This window comes from Sinohyriopsis cumingii, chromosome 18 (assembly GCF_028554795.1).
Source record: "Sinohyriopsis cumingii isolate HCF-2022 chromosome 18, ASM2855479v2, whole genome shotgun sequence".
NCBI lineage: Eukaryota > Metazoa > Mollusca > Bivalvia > Unionida > Unionidae > Sinohyriopsis > Sinohyriopsis cumingii.
Window position 1 is genome coordinate 4,334,945 of NC_142978.1, and position 13,847 is coordinate 4,348,791.

Here is a 13,847-nt window from a genome sequence, read left to right on the forward strand (position 1 = left end):
TTAAATTATTTGTTAAGTTTTAGAAAGCTTGTTGGTTTCGCTTCTTTTTGTTACTTACTGACCATAGACCAAACAGAAATTGGGGACTCGTCCGGGATAAGAATTTCAGAAATATTCATTTTGTTTCGGAAATTTCGTTGTCGCTTACTTTAAATTTTGCATAGTGAAACCACATTTTCACAATGTCATCTGCAGTGGAAAGTTTTGTTTCTAATCTGACCCAGGAAGGGTTTGGGTGTTTAAGGAAAGATGAGTTGCAGGAGCTTGCCAGCCGCTGTTCTCTTTTCGGATGTGATTTAAAGCTGTCTTTATTAAAATAGGGAATTAAAAACAAAGTGTTTGGTGGTAAAGGAAATATGCTTTCGAATTAATTAGTAAGTCTCTATCTAGGTCAGAATGAAATTAAAAGACGTACGATTCTAAAAACCAGACGGAAATACGATTAAGAAAAATGCAGCTTCAAAAACAAATGATTGAAATCCAAAATTAGAAAGATGAAAGAGAGAGAGACAAATTCAGAAAAATGGAGAGAAACAAACTCAGAAAGAGATAAGACATCAAGAAATCCAAATATAAATTCAGAAAGAAGAAAGGCATATATAAATATTCAAAATAAGGACGAACGGGAAGAGTGGCAAATGCAAATGCAAATGAAAAGGATGAAAGAGGGACATAAATGAAACTGCAAAACCAAAAAAGAAAAGAGATAGAAATAGTGAGAGAAAGATAAAAGGAAGGAAAGATAAAAGGAAGGAAGGGAAATGCAATTTAGATTAAAAGAATTAGAACTGGCAAGCATAAAGCATTCCACTCATGAAAGTTGTTTTTGATGTTACAAAAAATATTAGGTTGGTATCCTCTTTTAAATAAACTATGTACATAAACATTTTCTACATTTTTGAAAATAAATAGTTATAATTTTTAAATGACAAAGAGAGCACTTGACTTTGTTACTACAGAGTAATTATTGGCAATGCTCATAAAGTTTATACTTTCCTGTCAGAAGAAATAAGTGCTGATTATGATTTGGTCAAAGAATTTGGCTTGAAGGGTTATGAGTTAGTACCTCAGGTTCATCGACAGAGGTTTAGGAATTGTAGAAAAGAAAATAGCCGAACCAATGTTGAGTTTGCTAAGGAAAAATATCAACTATTTTGATAGGTGGAGTGCATCTAAAAAGATTTATAAAGATTATGACAAACTTAGACAACTCATGTTAGTCAGAGTTCAAGAATTGCATCCATGGTGATGTCAAGATTTACTTTGATAAACTCATTATAGACACTTTAGAAAATGTTGCTCATACAGCTGGCGATTATTCCTTGATTCACAAAGTTGCATTTGTCAATAAGTCTTCTCAGCAAATGTTTAGTAAAATACCATCTCAGTCTCATGCCTGTCTTACAAATTTCAATCTGGTACAACTTACAAGAATGAAACTTCTATCGAGACTATTCAGAAATTCTTATTTCTTCCTAAAATAATAGAATAAAATAGAAGCAAATAGTCACACATTTATAGGTTACTGCATTTGTATGGGAAAATATGAACAAGTTTTTTGGATGGAATACTGCATGACCTTGGAAGTGCAGTATGTCCATCCGATAAAACAAGTTTATATTTACCCATACAAATGCAGTAACCTTTTTATTATATGCTCATTTTCTTATTCTACCTAAGGCTTAATTATAAAAACAAAAATACACTACAAGAAACAACGTAAATGAATGTATGCCGTATTCCAAACTAAATACACAAGCGCAGATTTATCATTACACATTATTAATGCGCACGTAACTCCGCCCCCATAAATTTGAACTTGTCGCGCGCTAGACATATGTTTTGAAGGAAAATAGCGTTTTTGTCTACTTAAAATTGAAATCTGGAGTCATATTGTGTATGGATGTGCATTGCAACAAGTTTTCCATTTGATCTGGAATGAATAGATTTGGGTATTTTTGTCGATTCAACAAAATTTTGTGATTATGGACTGGATTCATCTGTGCAAATTGTACATGAAATACATTGGATTGAAGCAGCATGGCATAAGCGTGTTTACATCTGCAAGTGTGTTTGTTCTGTCATTGACTATTTGAAATCATAATGTGGGAAAAATATGAAGTGCTTCAATTGCAATTATCAAAAAGACGCTATTGAATTTAATAATTCATTTTGAGTGCGGTAAGGAGGATTAATTTTATTATATGTTCATTTTTTCTACATTAACTTTACGTTGTCATAATCGTTCAGTATTTTACTATATTGCACACCTTCATATTGCACTCACACGCAGGACACGTGTGCCCAATAGTGTATTAGGAACTACTCTGTAAACAAATTATGTACTCTCATGTGCAGACGCTTTATGTTTTGGTTGATTAAATTAGGTTCTAAATGAACTAAAGTCGATGTTTCGTGGACTGCCACATACCAACTGCTTTGCTACATTCCATGTTAACTTTTTTGATACAATGTTTTGGATTTTGGCAATAGACATCAGATTTTATAGAACTGATTGGTACCTACAAATAACATGCAAGTTATAAAGGCATAAACTGTCTCCTTTAGCTGGCAATAAGAAGGGCAAAAAATATACTTACAGTTTTACATTCTGAATTTCCTCAAAATGTACTTTCTTAGTTCTGCAAATCCGAATTACATGAGCCATGTCATGAGTTCTCAAGCTTGATTACACATTTCGAAATTGTACTGTAATTTCGACTATATTCCAAGTGCAATAACATTGGCTGGTCATTTAGGAGTCAATAATACTTATTGCAAGATCTCAAATCATTTTCATTTGCTGAAAATTGAAAGTGATGTTCTTCCAGATACTGTAGATCTTGTCAAACCTGTCAAACGGGACCCCGAGTGGCTGAGTGGTCTAAAGCACTCTCTGTTACAGATCACTGCCATCTTACCTCTGTCTGCGTAGGTTCAAGTCTCGGATTCGGCTAATGTGGGTGTGTGAGAAAGCTTGCCAGTAGCTTCTTGTGGGTCGGTGGTTCTTTCTGGGGTTTTCCCAGGTTCTTCCTCCACCATCAATACTGGCCGCCATGTATAGCCTATTGTGTGCTGAAAAATGGCGTTAAACCCTACAACAACAACAACAACACCTGTCAAATGGTAAGAAATCCCGATCAGAAGACACCTAAATGCTGCATTTGACGAACTATTTACCTAACTTTGGTTTCAACATAGTTTCTTCCATAACTATTTTTAACCAGATCAAAGCATACTGCAGATGCAGGAGTCAGAAGCATAAACTGCAACAATCTTCCATATCCTGCATAGTGGTCATTGTAATTTCTGCAAATGGAACACATGGCTCCATTCTTAACATACAATTTCAATTCAAAGTTCATCCTCTTGATTACTATCAATTATACAGATATATAAATTGTAAAGGTAGCTCTTTGGAATTAATAAGACCCTGAACTAATGAAATGACACAACACCATAAGAATTTGACGGCCAAGTTAATAAAACTATCTAAACTAGATAAAAAGAGAAAAACTAAATTTGTATTGTTAAATAAGTTTAATGCTATTTTCATCAAATACATGAGTATAAAACATTTGCACATACAATACATTTACATACAATCCAGTTATGGCTTGATTAAATTTTAATTAAAAAAAACATGTCTCCAATAAATCACAGGCATGGCAGATCCGGTGAAACCGTACATGAACAAATAAAACATTTATCAACTTTGAATGCTTGCTTTTCTAAGCTTAATATCAGTGGTAATCAAATTGAATGTTACCAAGAATATAAACCTTATGCAGAAGAACAACAATGATGTTATACATTATTTAATGTTTTCACAAAAGTAGGGCACAGTGACCATCCTTCAAGATAATTACCACAATGCTCATAGTATAAACCCATGCCTAACTTTTACATCTTGGGCAATTTAATGGAATAAAACAGTCTAATAGGAAGAACATCCCCTTTTGGGTCCCCAAGGCTTATCATGAGATATGTTGTGTGTGTTATAATATTAGGATTATTTTTACATTCTTTTCAATGTATAATCGAGTATCACACGATACAAACTATGCGATCAAGTCCACCATAAAAGTCTCTTTAAAAGGAAAAGATCTCTAATCTTTTTAAATTTAAGTGTTTCTAAGCTGCAAGTTGAGGTAGTTAACATGTGAAAATCTGGAAACCAGGCATATTCGTAATAAAGAGTCTAATGCAAATAAATATTTATAACATCAAAGAATCTTTTTTAATGAGTAAATGAATTACTTGTACATGTTTCAGACACATGTATCTAGATAAAGGCTCTGACTTTTCACAGCTTGTATTGACTAGATAGTAAACATTGTAAAAGGTGAAATAGAGAAATATTCTTAACAATTCTCATTCCACTTAGCCTTGCATGTACTGACCTCAAATTCAATACTTGAAAAATTAACAAAATATTTTATTGTTTAACTGATGTGTATCAATTTTGGCCATTTGCAAATATTTACTCAAGGTATATAGTTTGACTTAAAGTCAAGAATACACTACAAATGTAAATATGTGTACTTAAATACCATGTCAAAAAACTACCACTGGCATTTTTCTAATCATAATTTTGTTCATATGGTAATAAACAAGACATATCAATAAAATAATCAGCCATCTTCTATTTGGAAAATAAAATATGTATAAGCCAAGTATAGTGTTAAAAAAATAGTGTCTGACACTGATATTTAAATTTACAATCAGCTAACACCTTTGTTGTGCCACAGACTGGTTATTTAATTCTTATTTAATTCATAAGTAATACACAGCTTCCAGTCCAATAATCTGTAAGAAACCAGTCCAAGAAGAAAAATGCAAAAATGGCAACCAACTGCCACTGTAAGACCTCTGAGACACTGTCAAACACTCTATTCACAGCACTAAGCTAGGCACCTTTATGTAATGGTGATGTGTTTTATGGATGTCTTGTTTATTTTTTGATATTACCATAAATGAAAATGTTGCAGACATTAGCTAATCATAGCCTATTATAGATACCAGACAGACCTCTGAGCTGAAAACTTTCACATGAACAATTAGGTTATTTAATACAAGCCATTTTCATACATGAAACGATTATATCTCTTTTAAGCAAGTACAAATCAGATCATATAACATTACACTGGATACATCAGAGGAAATCATTAAATTGCATGACTACAGCTAACAAGATGGCAAGTACAAAATGACACAGTCCAAAATGTTTCAGACAGGTTCCTATTCACTCAAATAACAAAAATCATTACATCTTGCATGCATAAATGAAACCTTTCTTACAATTACAAATTTATAAATATTCATAATGCAAGACAAGACCAACCTCTTAAACATGCATTATATAATAATAATAAAGGCAAGCTACACACATGCATAAATGGCATATAATGTACACAGTACACATGGTTCTCACAACTGTTCATCAATACTAACACTGAAACTAATATACTTACAAATAAAAGTGTTTAGGGACTGAGCTTAATCCTCCCTAAAGACTGGACGGATATAAAAAGCATGCAACACTTATTAGCAAAAATATCAGGAGCCAGGCTATGTAAAATGGAGTGAAAATATAGTTGTGATATGTGATGCCTTAACTGTTACAGATACAGTCAATAATTTCACACTTTTCATGCTGTGGAAATTTTTGTTCGTCTGAAATAAGGAAAATAATCACTTTGTACCCCTGGGTCCGTAAACACATTCTTCACCAAATACCTAAATCTCTCTATTTACTTACACCAGAAAACATTTTATTACAACCGTCTATTATTGTTTGAGAACCAGACTGCACCCATCTAAAAACAACCAAACAAACAAATACCTTCCATCACCATCAATACTACATCAACAGAAAAATATACTTCATGAGAATATCTCAATAATTCAAACAGCTGAATAAACTTTTAAACAATAGCAAGAAAGAGCAAAATCCTTGTTGTGTAATTTATGTGTACACATAATATGCTGGCCAATCTGGGTCTATGCAGTTTGTTAGGAACTATCAGTAAAACAGACAACACTGACCTGATCTGCTGGTGAATTATGCCTCAGCAGATCAGGGTTTATCTTGTCAGCAGTTGGACTGGATGTATGAGTAAGAATGTGTGGTTTTTCTATCTGCCTTGAATTACTAGAAAACTTGTGTGTACACTGCTTCATTGTTTTAGTATGCCTTGATAACTCACATACCTGCTTATAATTCTGAGACATGAATGGCTCCCATTTTTTCCCCTTTTGATAAGGCAAAAGAAAAGGCTTCTACATGCTTAACATTAAAACATTATCAAAACTGAAAAATGAAAGCCTAAAAAATTGCTCATTTTATCATTGAGAATGGCAGTTAGGGTACTGAAATTTGGAATTTGCAATTTTAAAAAAGCATATATTCTGTATGATTTTCTGAAACAAAAATATGTTTGCAATAAATACTGCAATATCCAATTAAATATCAATCAAATGAAAATGCTGGGAAGAGCTTACTGGTGGCAACTTAAATACAAGTTAAAGAAATCTTGACAAGTGAAATTTTTTGTTTACATTATTTTGAAATTTTGCTTTAAGTGGAATCATCATAAATGTAACATGCCCTCTTCTATTCAAATGTCAAAAATTATTTTGAAATTTTGCTTTCAGTGGAATCATCATAAATGTAACATGTCCTCTTCTATTCAAATGTCAAATTAGTCAAATTACTGTCAGGGCAATGAGAACGTCTGAGAAAATTTACTCGAGTGCCTGCTCGGCAGCTAAACTGGATTTATTTTCAAAATTCTTGACAACTATATGGTCCATATAAAATCAAGATACAAGCCAATTCACAGATTCATTGATTTCAATACATAAAAGGTGTAGATATGACAGTAACAGGCTAAACATAATTTCCTGTAAAATCACAATGTGGACAACTTGTAAGAGTTTTCTGTATGATGACATTTAAAATCACTGTTTTGGGGAATCAACTAATACAAAAATGTTAATGGGTTTCACAACGCTGGTTTGTGAGTACAATTTTAGCTATTAAACTTCAACTCATTAGTATTTGCTCCTGATGAATAAAAGTAGCCAGACCTTAAAAAAGGGAGTTAACTCCAGCTTGTAAGATACAAAAATATTTAAGTACTGCATGTCAACTTACTTTATACTGAAATTCTCTCATTAAACTGATTTCTTCAGATCTAATTTCCATAAATATTAAAATCCATCAGATAAATATTTGTGTTGGGCAATGGAGATTATAATTCTTATGTATCAATAATGGTTGCTGGCACCCCTATTGACTTTTCCCCAAACCATTATATTAAAAACCTCCCCTCACTATGCACTTTGTCATTAGAGGGCATCTGACCAGTAGGATTGTCCTCTCTTTTGGTTGGCTATTTTCAATTTCAAAATAAAACTAAATATTATTATTATCTTACATCAGATTTACAGTCTTTCTAAGTTCCATAACCACTATCAACAGAAATAATCCTTGGTATTAAGACTTCTTATTCAATTTTTTAAGAAATGATCCAATAATCTCAATTTACCAGAATTATACTATTCAGTGTATCTTACTATCAAGAAACTGCTGTGTTCCATACAATGTATCAAATAGAACTGAAAAACATTTTGGCATATATTCTAATTAATGTAGTAACACTCAATGGATATTCAGCACACTCGTGTACTCATTTTCTAGGCAGCTAATTTGAACCAGACAATACTTTCATACATTGATCAAATTTTCCTCATTCTAAATTCTGTTGAGCTTGATGGCTTTGGATTTATTAGTTAATGACAAAATATAGGATGGTTAGATGAGATGATGTTCTGGCCCTACTGGGCCATATTCTTGTTTAGTGGTATCACAGTATTCATAACTCCTGGATAACTGATACGATGTCTGGGATGATGGATGTGTAATGATAATCACACATGCTTGTAAACGGTACTTGGATTGGCTGTCTTGAACACAAGGTAACAAGTGATTGGCTGGAAAACTGGCTGCATTAGGTCTTGCTGTCATAGTATCTGATATAACTACCTCCAAGGCTGCTTCCAGCTCAAGGGCTTACCTGTGAAAAAAATGACAAAGTAAAAACAATTTTAAAAAATCAATTTCACATCATAAGGTAAACTTGGAAAATTGAAACTTGACCAAGTCTGCAAGCAGTTAAAAAGATTTGCTGCATTACTAACGTCAAATACAGGAGAAACATTTGTATTTATAACTATCTGTATCAAGTCTAAATGATTATGTAACAACATCTTGTACCTGCAGTTAGTCATTTTTCAGATGCTGCATAAAATTGTTTTGTATTTCTTCATTTAAAATAATTAGTAAGGAGTTTTTATGATTTTATAAGACCCTATTTATGTTTGTGCATTTTTTATTACAATTTGTTCAATGAAAATGATATAACTCCAGAAGATGTTATGAATGTCAAACCATTTCCAAGAAAATTGAAAAAGAGGGACAGCATATCAAGTCTGAGGAAGTAGTAGTAGTAAAGATATACGTTTCTGAAAGCAAACAAAATCTTTCAATTAACCAAAACCTGCAACATTTCTCTTAAGATACGTTTTCCTATACTGAAAAATACAGTAATATCTCTATCTCTCTCTCTCTCAGTATAAGCTAACACCACTCTAAGCTACACTCAAATGTGAAGCAAAAACACAGCATGATATTTGCTAACAATAATGGTTTGATTCATTATATGGAAGGTATGGAATCTATCTGCAGTGAAATAATGATGCATGACATGAAAAAAGGCAAATAATAAGCAGCAGCAAAACAACAGCTTTTACAGCCAGAACCCCCCCCCCCTCCATAAAACAACTACATTTGATCTCAATGTTATATAGTGTTGATATTTATATGACCTTTAAGGCCAACATCCCATAAAATTGAACTTCAAGATATAACCAAAACGACATTATTGACAAATAAAGATTGAAACATATATGGGGAATTTTTAGCAGAATAGAAATTATAGAGATTTCAGAGCGATATCACCTAGCTAGTTAATATTTCAATCTTCTGTCTTGGAACAAAATTTATACTTCTGCAGAAAATACCAACTTTATGGTAATCATAAATAGTTTTAAATCCTCAACAGATGATGCTAGTCTGGCAAATTTCACAAATAGCTTGAAGGACAAACAGAAAATGCACAACATGTATTGATAATACCCTTGAGCACATTTGTGACCTCTGTAAGTATGGCACATGGCATGCTCTCTTTTGATAAAGCATGTCATCTCAGTTCTTTTAACAACCTGCTCTGAATTTGTGTTACACAATGGTCATGTAGTGCTAGCTGATTGCTGACTATGACCTTTAGATTAGACTCATGTCCATGAATATTTAATATGACATGCCTTGTATGTAATGTGCAAAATCTTGTAGTTTTTGTCATGTGACTACATCACATAAATATCATTCCAAAACAGGCAATGCTCTGCATCTATTATTCTCTATAAAATACAGAGTACATTATAGATAACACTCACAAATAAATCAATTGTATTAATAAAATTCCATACAAATGAGTCATTATAAATAAATTAAAGACATGAAACTGAGAGCAGAATACATTTTTGGTATTTTTTTTCCAGTGACAAAATGGCTTACCAAATAGCCAGGTGAACCTACTTCAGATGGTTCCTTTGTACTGTTTTCGCTTATGCATATGGAGCAAGAAGTTGTGCTATTGCCAATGGGTGGAAATAACACTGAACTGAGCATGCATTCCATTGATCCCTATCTTATGGATCCTTTTTAATAATATTATTTTTATTAGTAGATACATCTTTATCAGCAATGTAACAGCATATGTGCAAATTCCAAAGTCAAACCACAGATCAACTTTAATTCTGAAGTAAACTGCAATTTTAACATTTATCCTCATCAGGAGAATTTTTCATTAGTAAATTCAAAACCTTGTTTCACTGAGAATTCCTTATTTTCAAAATAATGCAAGTTTGCAGCATGCTACTGTACATTTCAACCTTGCCTGTGATAATAACCAATAAATTATTACTAACATAACTGTGTGTGTGTGAATGGCAAATACAGTCACCTATTCTGCCATGCCTGGAATAAGGAATGGGGAAATGGAGTGGGGAGGGTACAGTGCAAGTCTTATAATTTTTTATTATAATGTACCATCTTACATGAAATAAGTTACACTAATGCTCAAGAGTAATTACAGTGAACTTGTTAAATTACATGTATCATTATGTATATATATAGTTAAATATTTGGACTGGAAACCCATCCACTTCTACAGATGCTTTGGAAACCCCTCCACTGCTGAAGATGCCTTAGCACTGAATTTTGATGTGGTCGTATCACATTATTTCCAAGTCTATTACTTTATAAAATTTAAAAGAACTCCCTTAATGCTTAGATCTGGAAGTTTCAACACATATCACAAAAAACCTCCATGATTATATTCTCCAATCAATTTCTAAAACATTTATCAAACAAGGGGATTTGGGGACTCCTTATTCTGTGCAGGATGAACCGATACAAAATTTGGATGATAGAATAAATAAAGACCAATTTACATAACAATAGTTCTTGCTGGTGTATTATTTTTATGGTTCTATCACAATGGAAACTTAGAGATCTGAGCAGTCTGAGAAAATCTTGTAAGATTCTGTAACATTATGGACCCGATGCTTACAGTGAAAGTTAAAAAGTAAAATAATGGCATGTAGTACGAAGGCACCCGCAGTAAGCATCTCCTTTCAGTTAGTTTAGATTCACCCCATATAACATAAACATTGCAAATATTTTCTAAAGATAACAAATTCTGAAACTCTTGAAGTAAGGAAGGAATGAGATTCCCTTAAAGCAAAGTATCTACATAAAGAAAATGTATTATCAAAAATGGAAAATATGTTACACCTCCTAAAACAATACAGCATTATTACGTAATGAAAAACTCTACAAAAACATTATGTTAGCAAATGCCAGCTGCCTAATTAATTGCCATCAGTTTACATCCAAAGATAATAACTGGCTGCAAATGCATTTACCTCTGGGTGAGAATCGACAAAATTTCTTCATCAGAATCTTCTATAATATACAATAAATTGTATGTATTACATAGATGTCATAGCCTTAATCTAGCATGATTAGACTTAAAGTGCAATGTCAATTCATGATTCATTCTGCCCTTGCAAGCATTAAAAATGTTGATTATTTTCAATGACTATCAATGAAATCCCCTGCCGTAGCAATCCTGATAAAGAATCTTAATTTTTTTCAAGACATAAAGAATTCAATATGTAAAATTTTAGTTCTAATATTTTAGAACAATATCCTTCAATATTCATAACATGATAGTATAAAATCAAAATAAAAGATATTTTTTAATTTCCATAAATATAATATCTGTCCATGTTATTTTAAGTCCATTTAATTTTTCATTTATTTTAAGGAAATACTGTTTTCTCAACCATAAATTGCATATTAACAACATCCACAAACAAATGTAAATAAAACAATAACAAGCTGGAGAAAAGAATCAATTATAATATTTCTGTCACTACTGATAAATCTTTAGAAATATATGTATGATCTGTTGGAAATTGTCCCATCTCTAGCATCCAATAAAAGCCACAGCTAGGCCATGCTTTAAGAACTATGGATTTTATGCCTTTGCCCCCAACCCTTTAGCAGGAAGTAGGTCCAAAGGTGCATTTAAATGTTTATTTATCTCTGAGGCATGATATAAAACAAATGTATATTCAAACTATAGCAATTATGCAAGAAAACGACCACGGACCCAATGTGAGCTACTGGCATATGCACGCTGGCTGAGCCAAGACTCAAACCCATGCAGACAGAGGTCAGACATCAGTGATTTTTATATGAGTGCCTCAGACCTCTTGGCAACTATAGGTCCCCAAAGATGCCTCTGAGTCTTAAAAGAAAAAGTTCCAGTGATTTTGAAGACCAAAATATTTGTTAAGCAATGACTTTGGATAAACAAAAATTGAAATGTGCTTACCATTCTGTAAATTGCCAAGTCTGTTTTGCAGATTCTCCAATCTACTGATATACTCATCATCACTGGGCTGGTCCTCTTCATCTCGATCTGAGGAGGATCCTGTGCTATATTTTACCTTTTCCGGATGAGAGGACGACGAAGTGGACAGGATTTTCCTAGCAATGATTGGAAAAATTAATTTCTTCTGAAGAAAACAAGAGGTGGGCAGAACACATTGTTTTACCTGTGAACTGTTTTGGTGTATGGTATGATTCTAAAATTCACCAACACAGAACTTTGACAACTACTGTAACATTCTCAATGTTACCATTATGCAGCCACTAGAAGATAAATATGTGATACATTTGTATCATATTCTGCTAAGACAGGCTGACGGACAAATGAACTTGCATATTAAATGTTCTGCCAAATGAATAATCTTAATTTTATCCAGGCCCACCCACAACAGGAAATATCACTTAACCAACTTGTCTGCCAAATATGATAACAAACCACAGCTGTAATCAGGTGATAGTCATTCTATCTACCCCCACTATATCACCAAATCATAGATGGACGGAGATGAAAAGGCTCTGCAACCACTATACATTGCCTTTTAGAACATGTAACACAGGTTCATATATATTCACTTATAAGTCAAGTCCAACTGCAAACTGAACAGACCCAAATCTGCTGTTGCATAATGCACCCACAGATCTTAGTCTGTGCAGTTTGCTAGGAGTAATCAATAGAACAAACAACATAAGACCCTGATCTGCAGGTGCATTATGCTATAGCAAATAATGATCTTTGTTGTTTGCAGTTTGCTTTGACTTGTAAGCAGTGCCTATGGTATTCCTACACATGTATGCCTTTGATGTCTTTATCACAGCCAAGCAATACAAAGCCTTCGTTTCATAATGCTGTTGTACATAAAAATGTCCAGTTATAAGTGTGGCTGCTGTACATAAAAGTGTCCAAAGTTATAAGTGTGGCTGCTGTACTTAAAAGTGTCCAAAGTTATAAGTGTGGCTGTTGTATTTAAAAGTGTCCAAAGTTATAAGTGTGGCTGTTGTACATAAAAGTGTCCAAATTTATAAGTGTGGCTGTTGTACTTAAAAGTGTCCAAAGTTATAAGTGTGGCTGTTGTACTTAAAAGTGTCCAAAGTTATAAGTGTGGATGTTGTACATAAAAGTGTCCAAAGTTATAAGTGTGGCTGCTGTACTTAAAAGTGTCCAAAGATATAAGTGAGGCTTTTGTACATTTTTTTAAAGTGTCCAAAATTATAAGTGTGGCTGTTGTACATTTTTTTTAAGCGTCCAAAGTTATAAGTGTGGCTGTTGTACTTAAAAGTGTCCAAAATTATAAGTGTGGCTGTTGTACATAAAAGTGTCCAAAGTTATAAGTGTGGCTGTTGTACATAAGTGTCAAAAAGTTATAAGTGTGGCTGTTGTACATAAAAGTGTCCAAATTTATAAGTGTGGCTGCTGTACATAAAAGTGTCCAAAGTTATAAGTGTGGCTGTTGTACTAAAAAGTGTCCAAAGTTATAAGTGTGGCTGTTGTACTAAAAGTGTCCAAAGTTATAAGTGTGGCTGTTGTACATAAAAGTGTCCAAAGTTATAAGTGTGGATGTTGTACATAAAAGTGTCCAAAGTTATAAGTGCGGCTGCTGTACTTAAAAGTGTCCAAAGATATAAGTGAGGCTTTTGTACATTTTGTTTAAGTGTCCAAAATTATAAGTGTGGCTGTTGTACATTTTTTTAAGTGTCCAAAGTTATAAGTGTGGCTGTTGTACTTAAAAGTGTCCAAAGTTATAAGTGTGGCTGTTGTACT

At 33.0% G+C, this 13,847-nt stretch overlaps 1 protein-coding gene across 10 annotated transcripts in view; it reads right to left on the bottom strand.

Annotated features, from left to right (window-relative positions):
- Positions 1 to 3,521: 3,521 nt before the first annotated feature.
- LOC149775988 (uncharacterized) overlaps positions 3,522 to 13,847 on the bottom strand; it is a 336,196-nt gene continuing 325,870 nt past the window's right edge. For 9 of the 10 annotated variants that reach the window (XM_089941197.1, XM_089941195.1, XM_089941196.1 and 6 more), the window contains 3 exons: positions 12,033 to 12,187; positions 11,056 to 11,095; positions 3,522 to 8,081 (listed from right to left, as the gene is read on the bottom strand). In XM_089941197.1, the coding sequence (XP_089797323.1) occupies positions 8,078 to 8,081; positions 11,056 to 11,095; positions 12,033 to 12,187 (199 nt within the window). In that variant the 3' untranslated portion in view covers positions 3,522 to 8,077. The remainder of the gene's footprint in view (positions 8,082 to 11,055; positions 11,096 to 12,032; positions 12,188 to 13,847) is intronic. The other variant, XM_089941190.1, reaches the window with a different exon arrangement.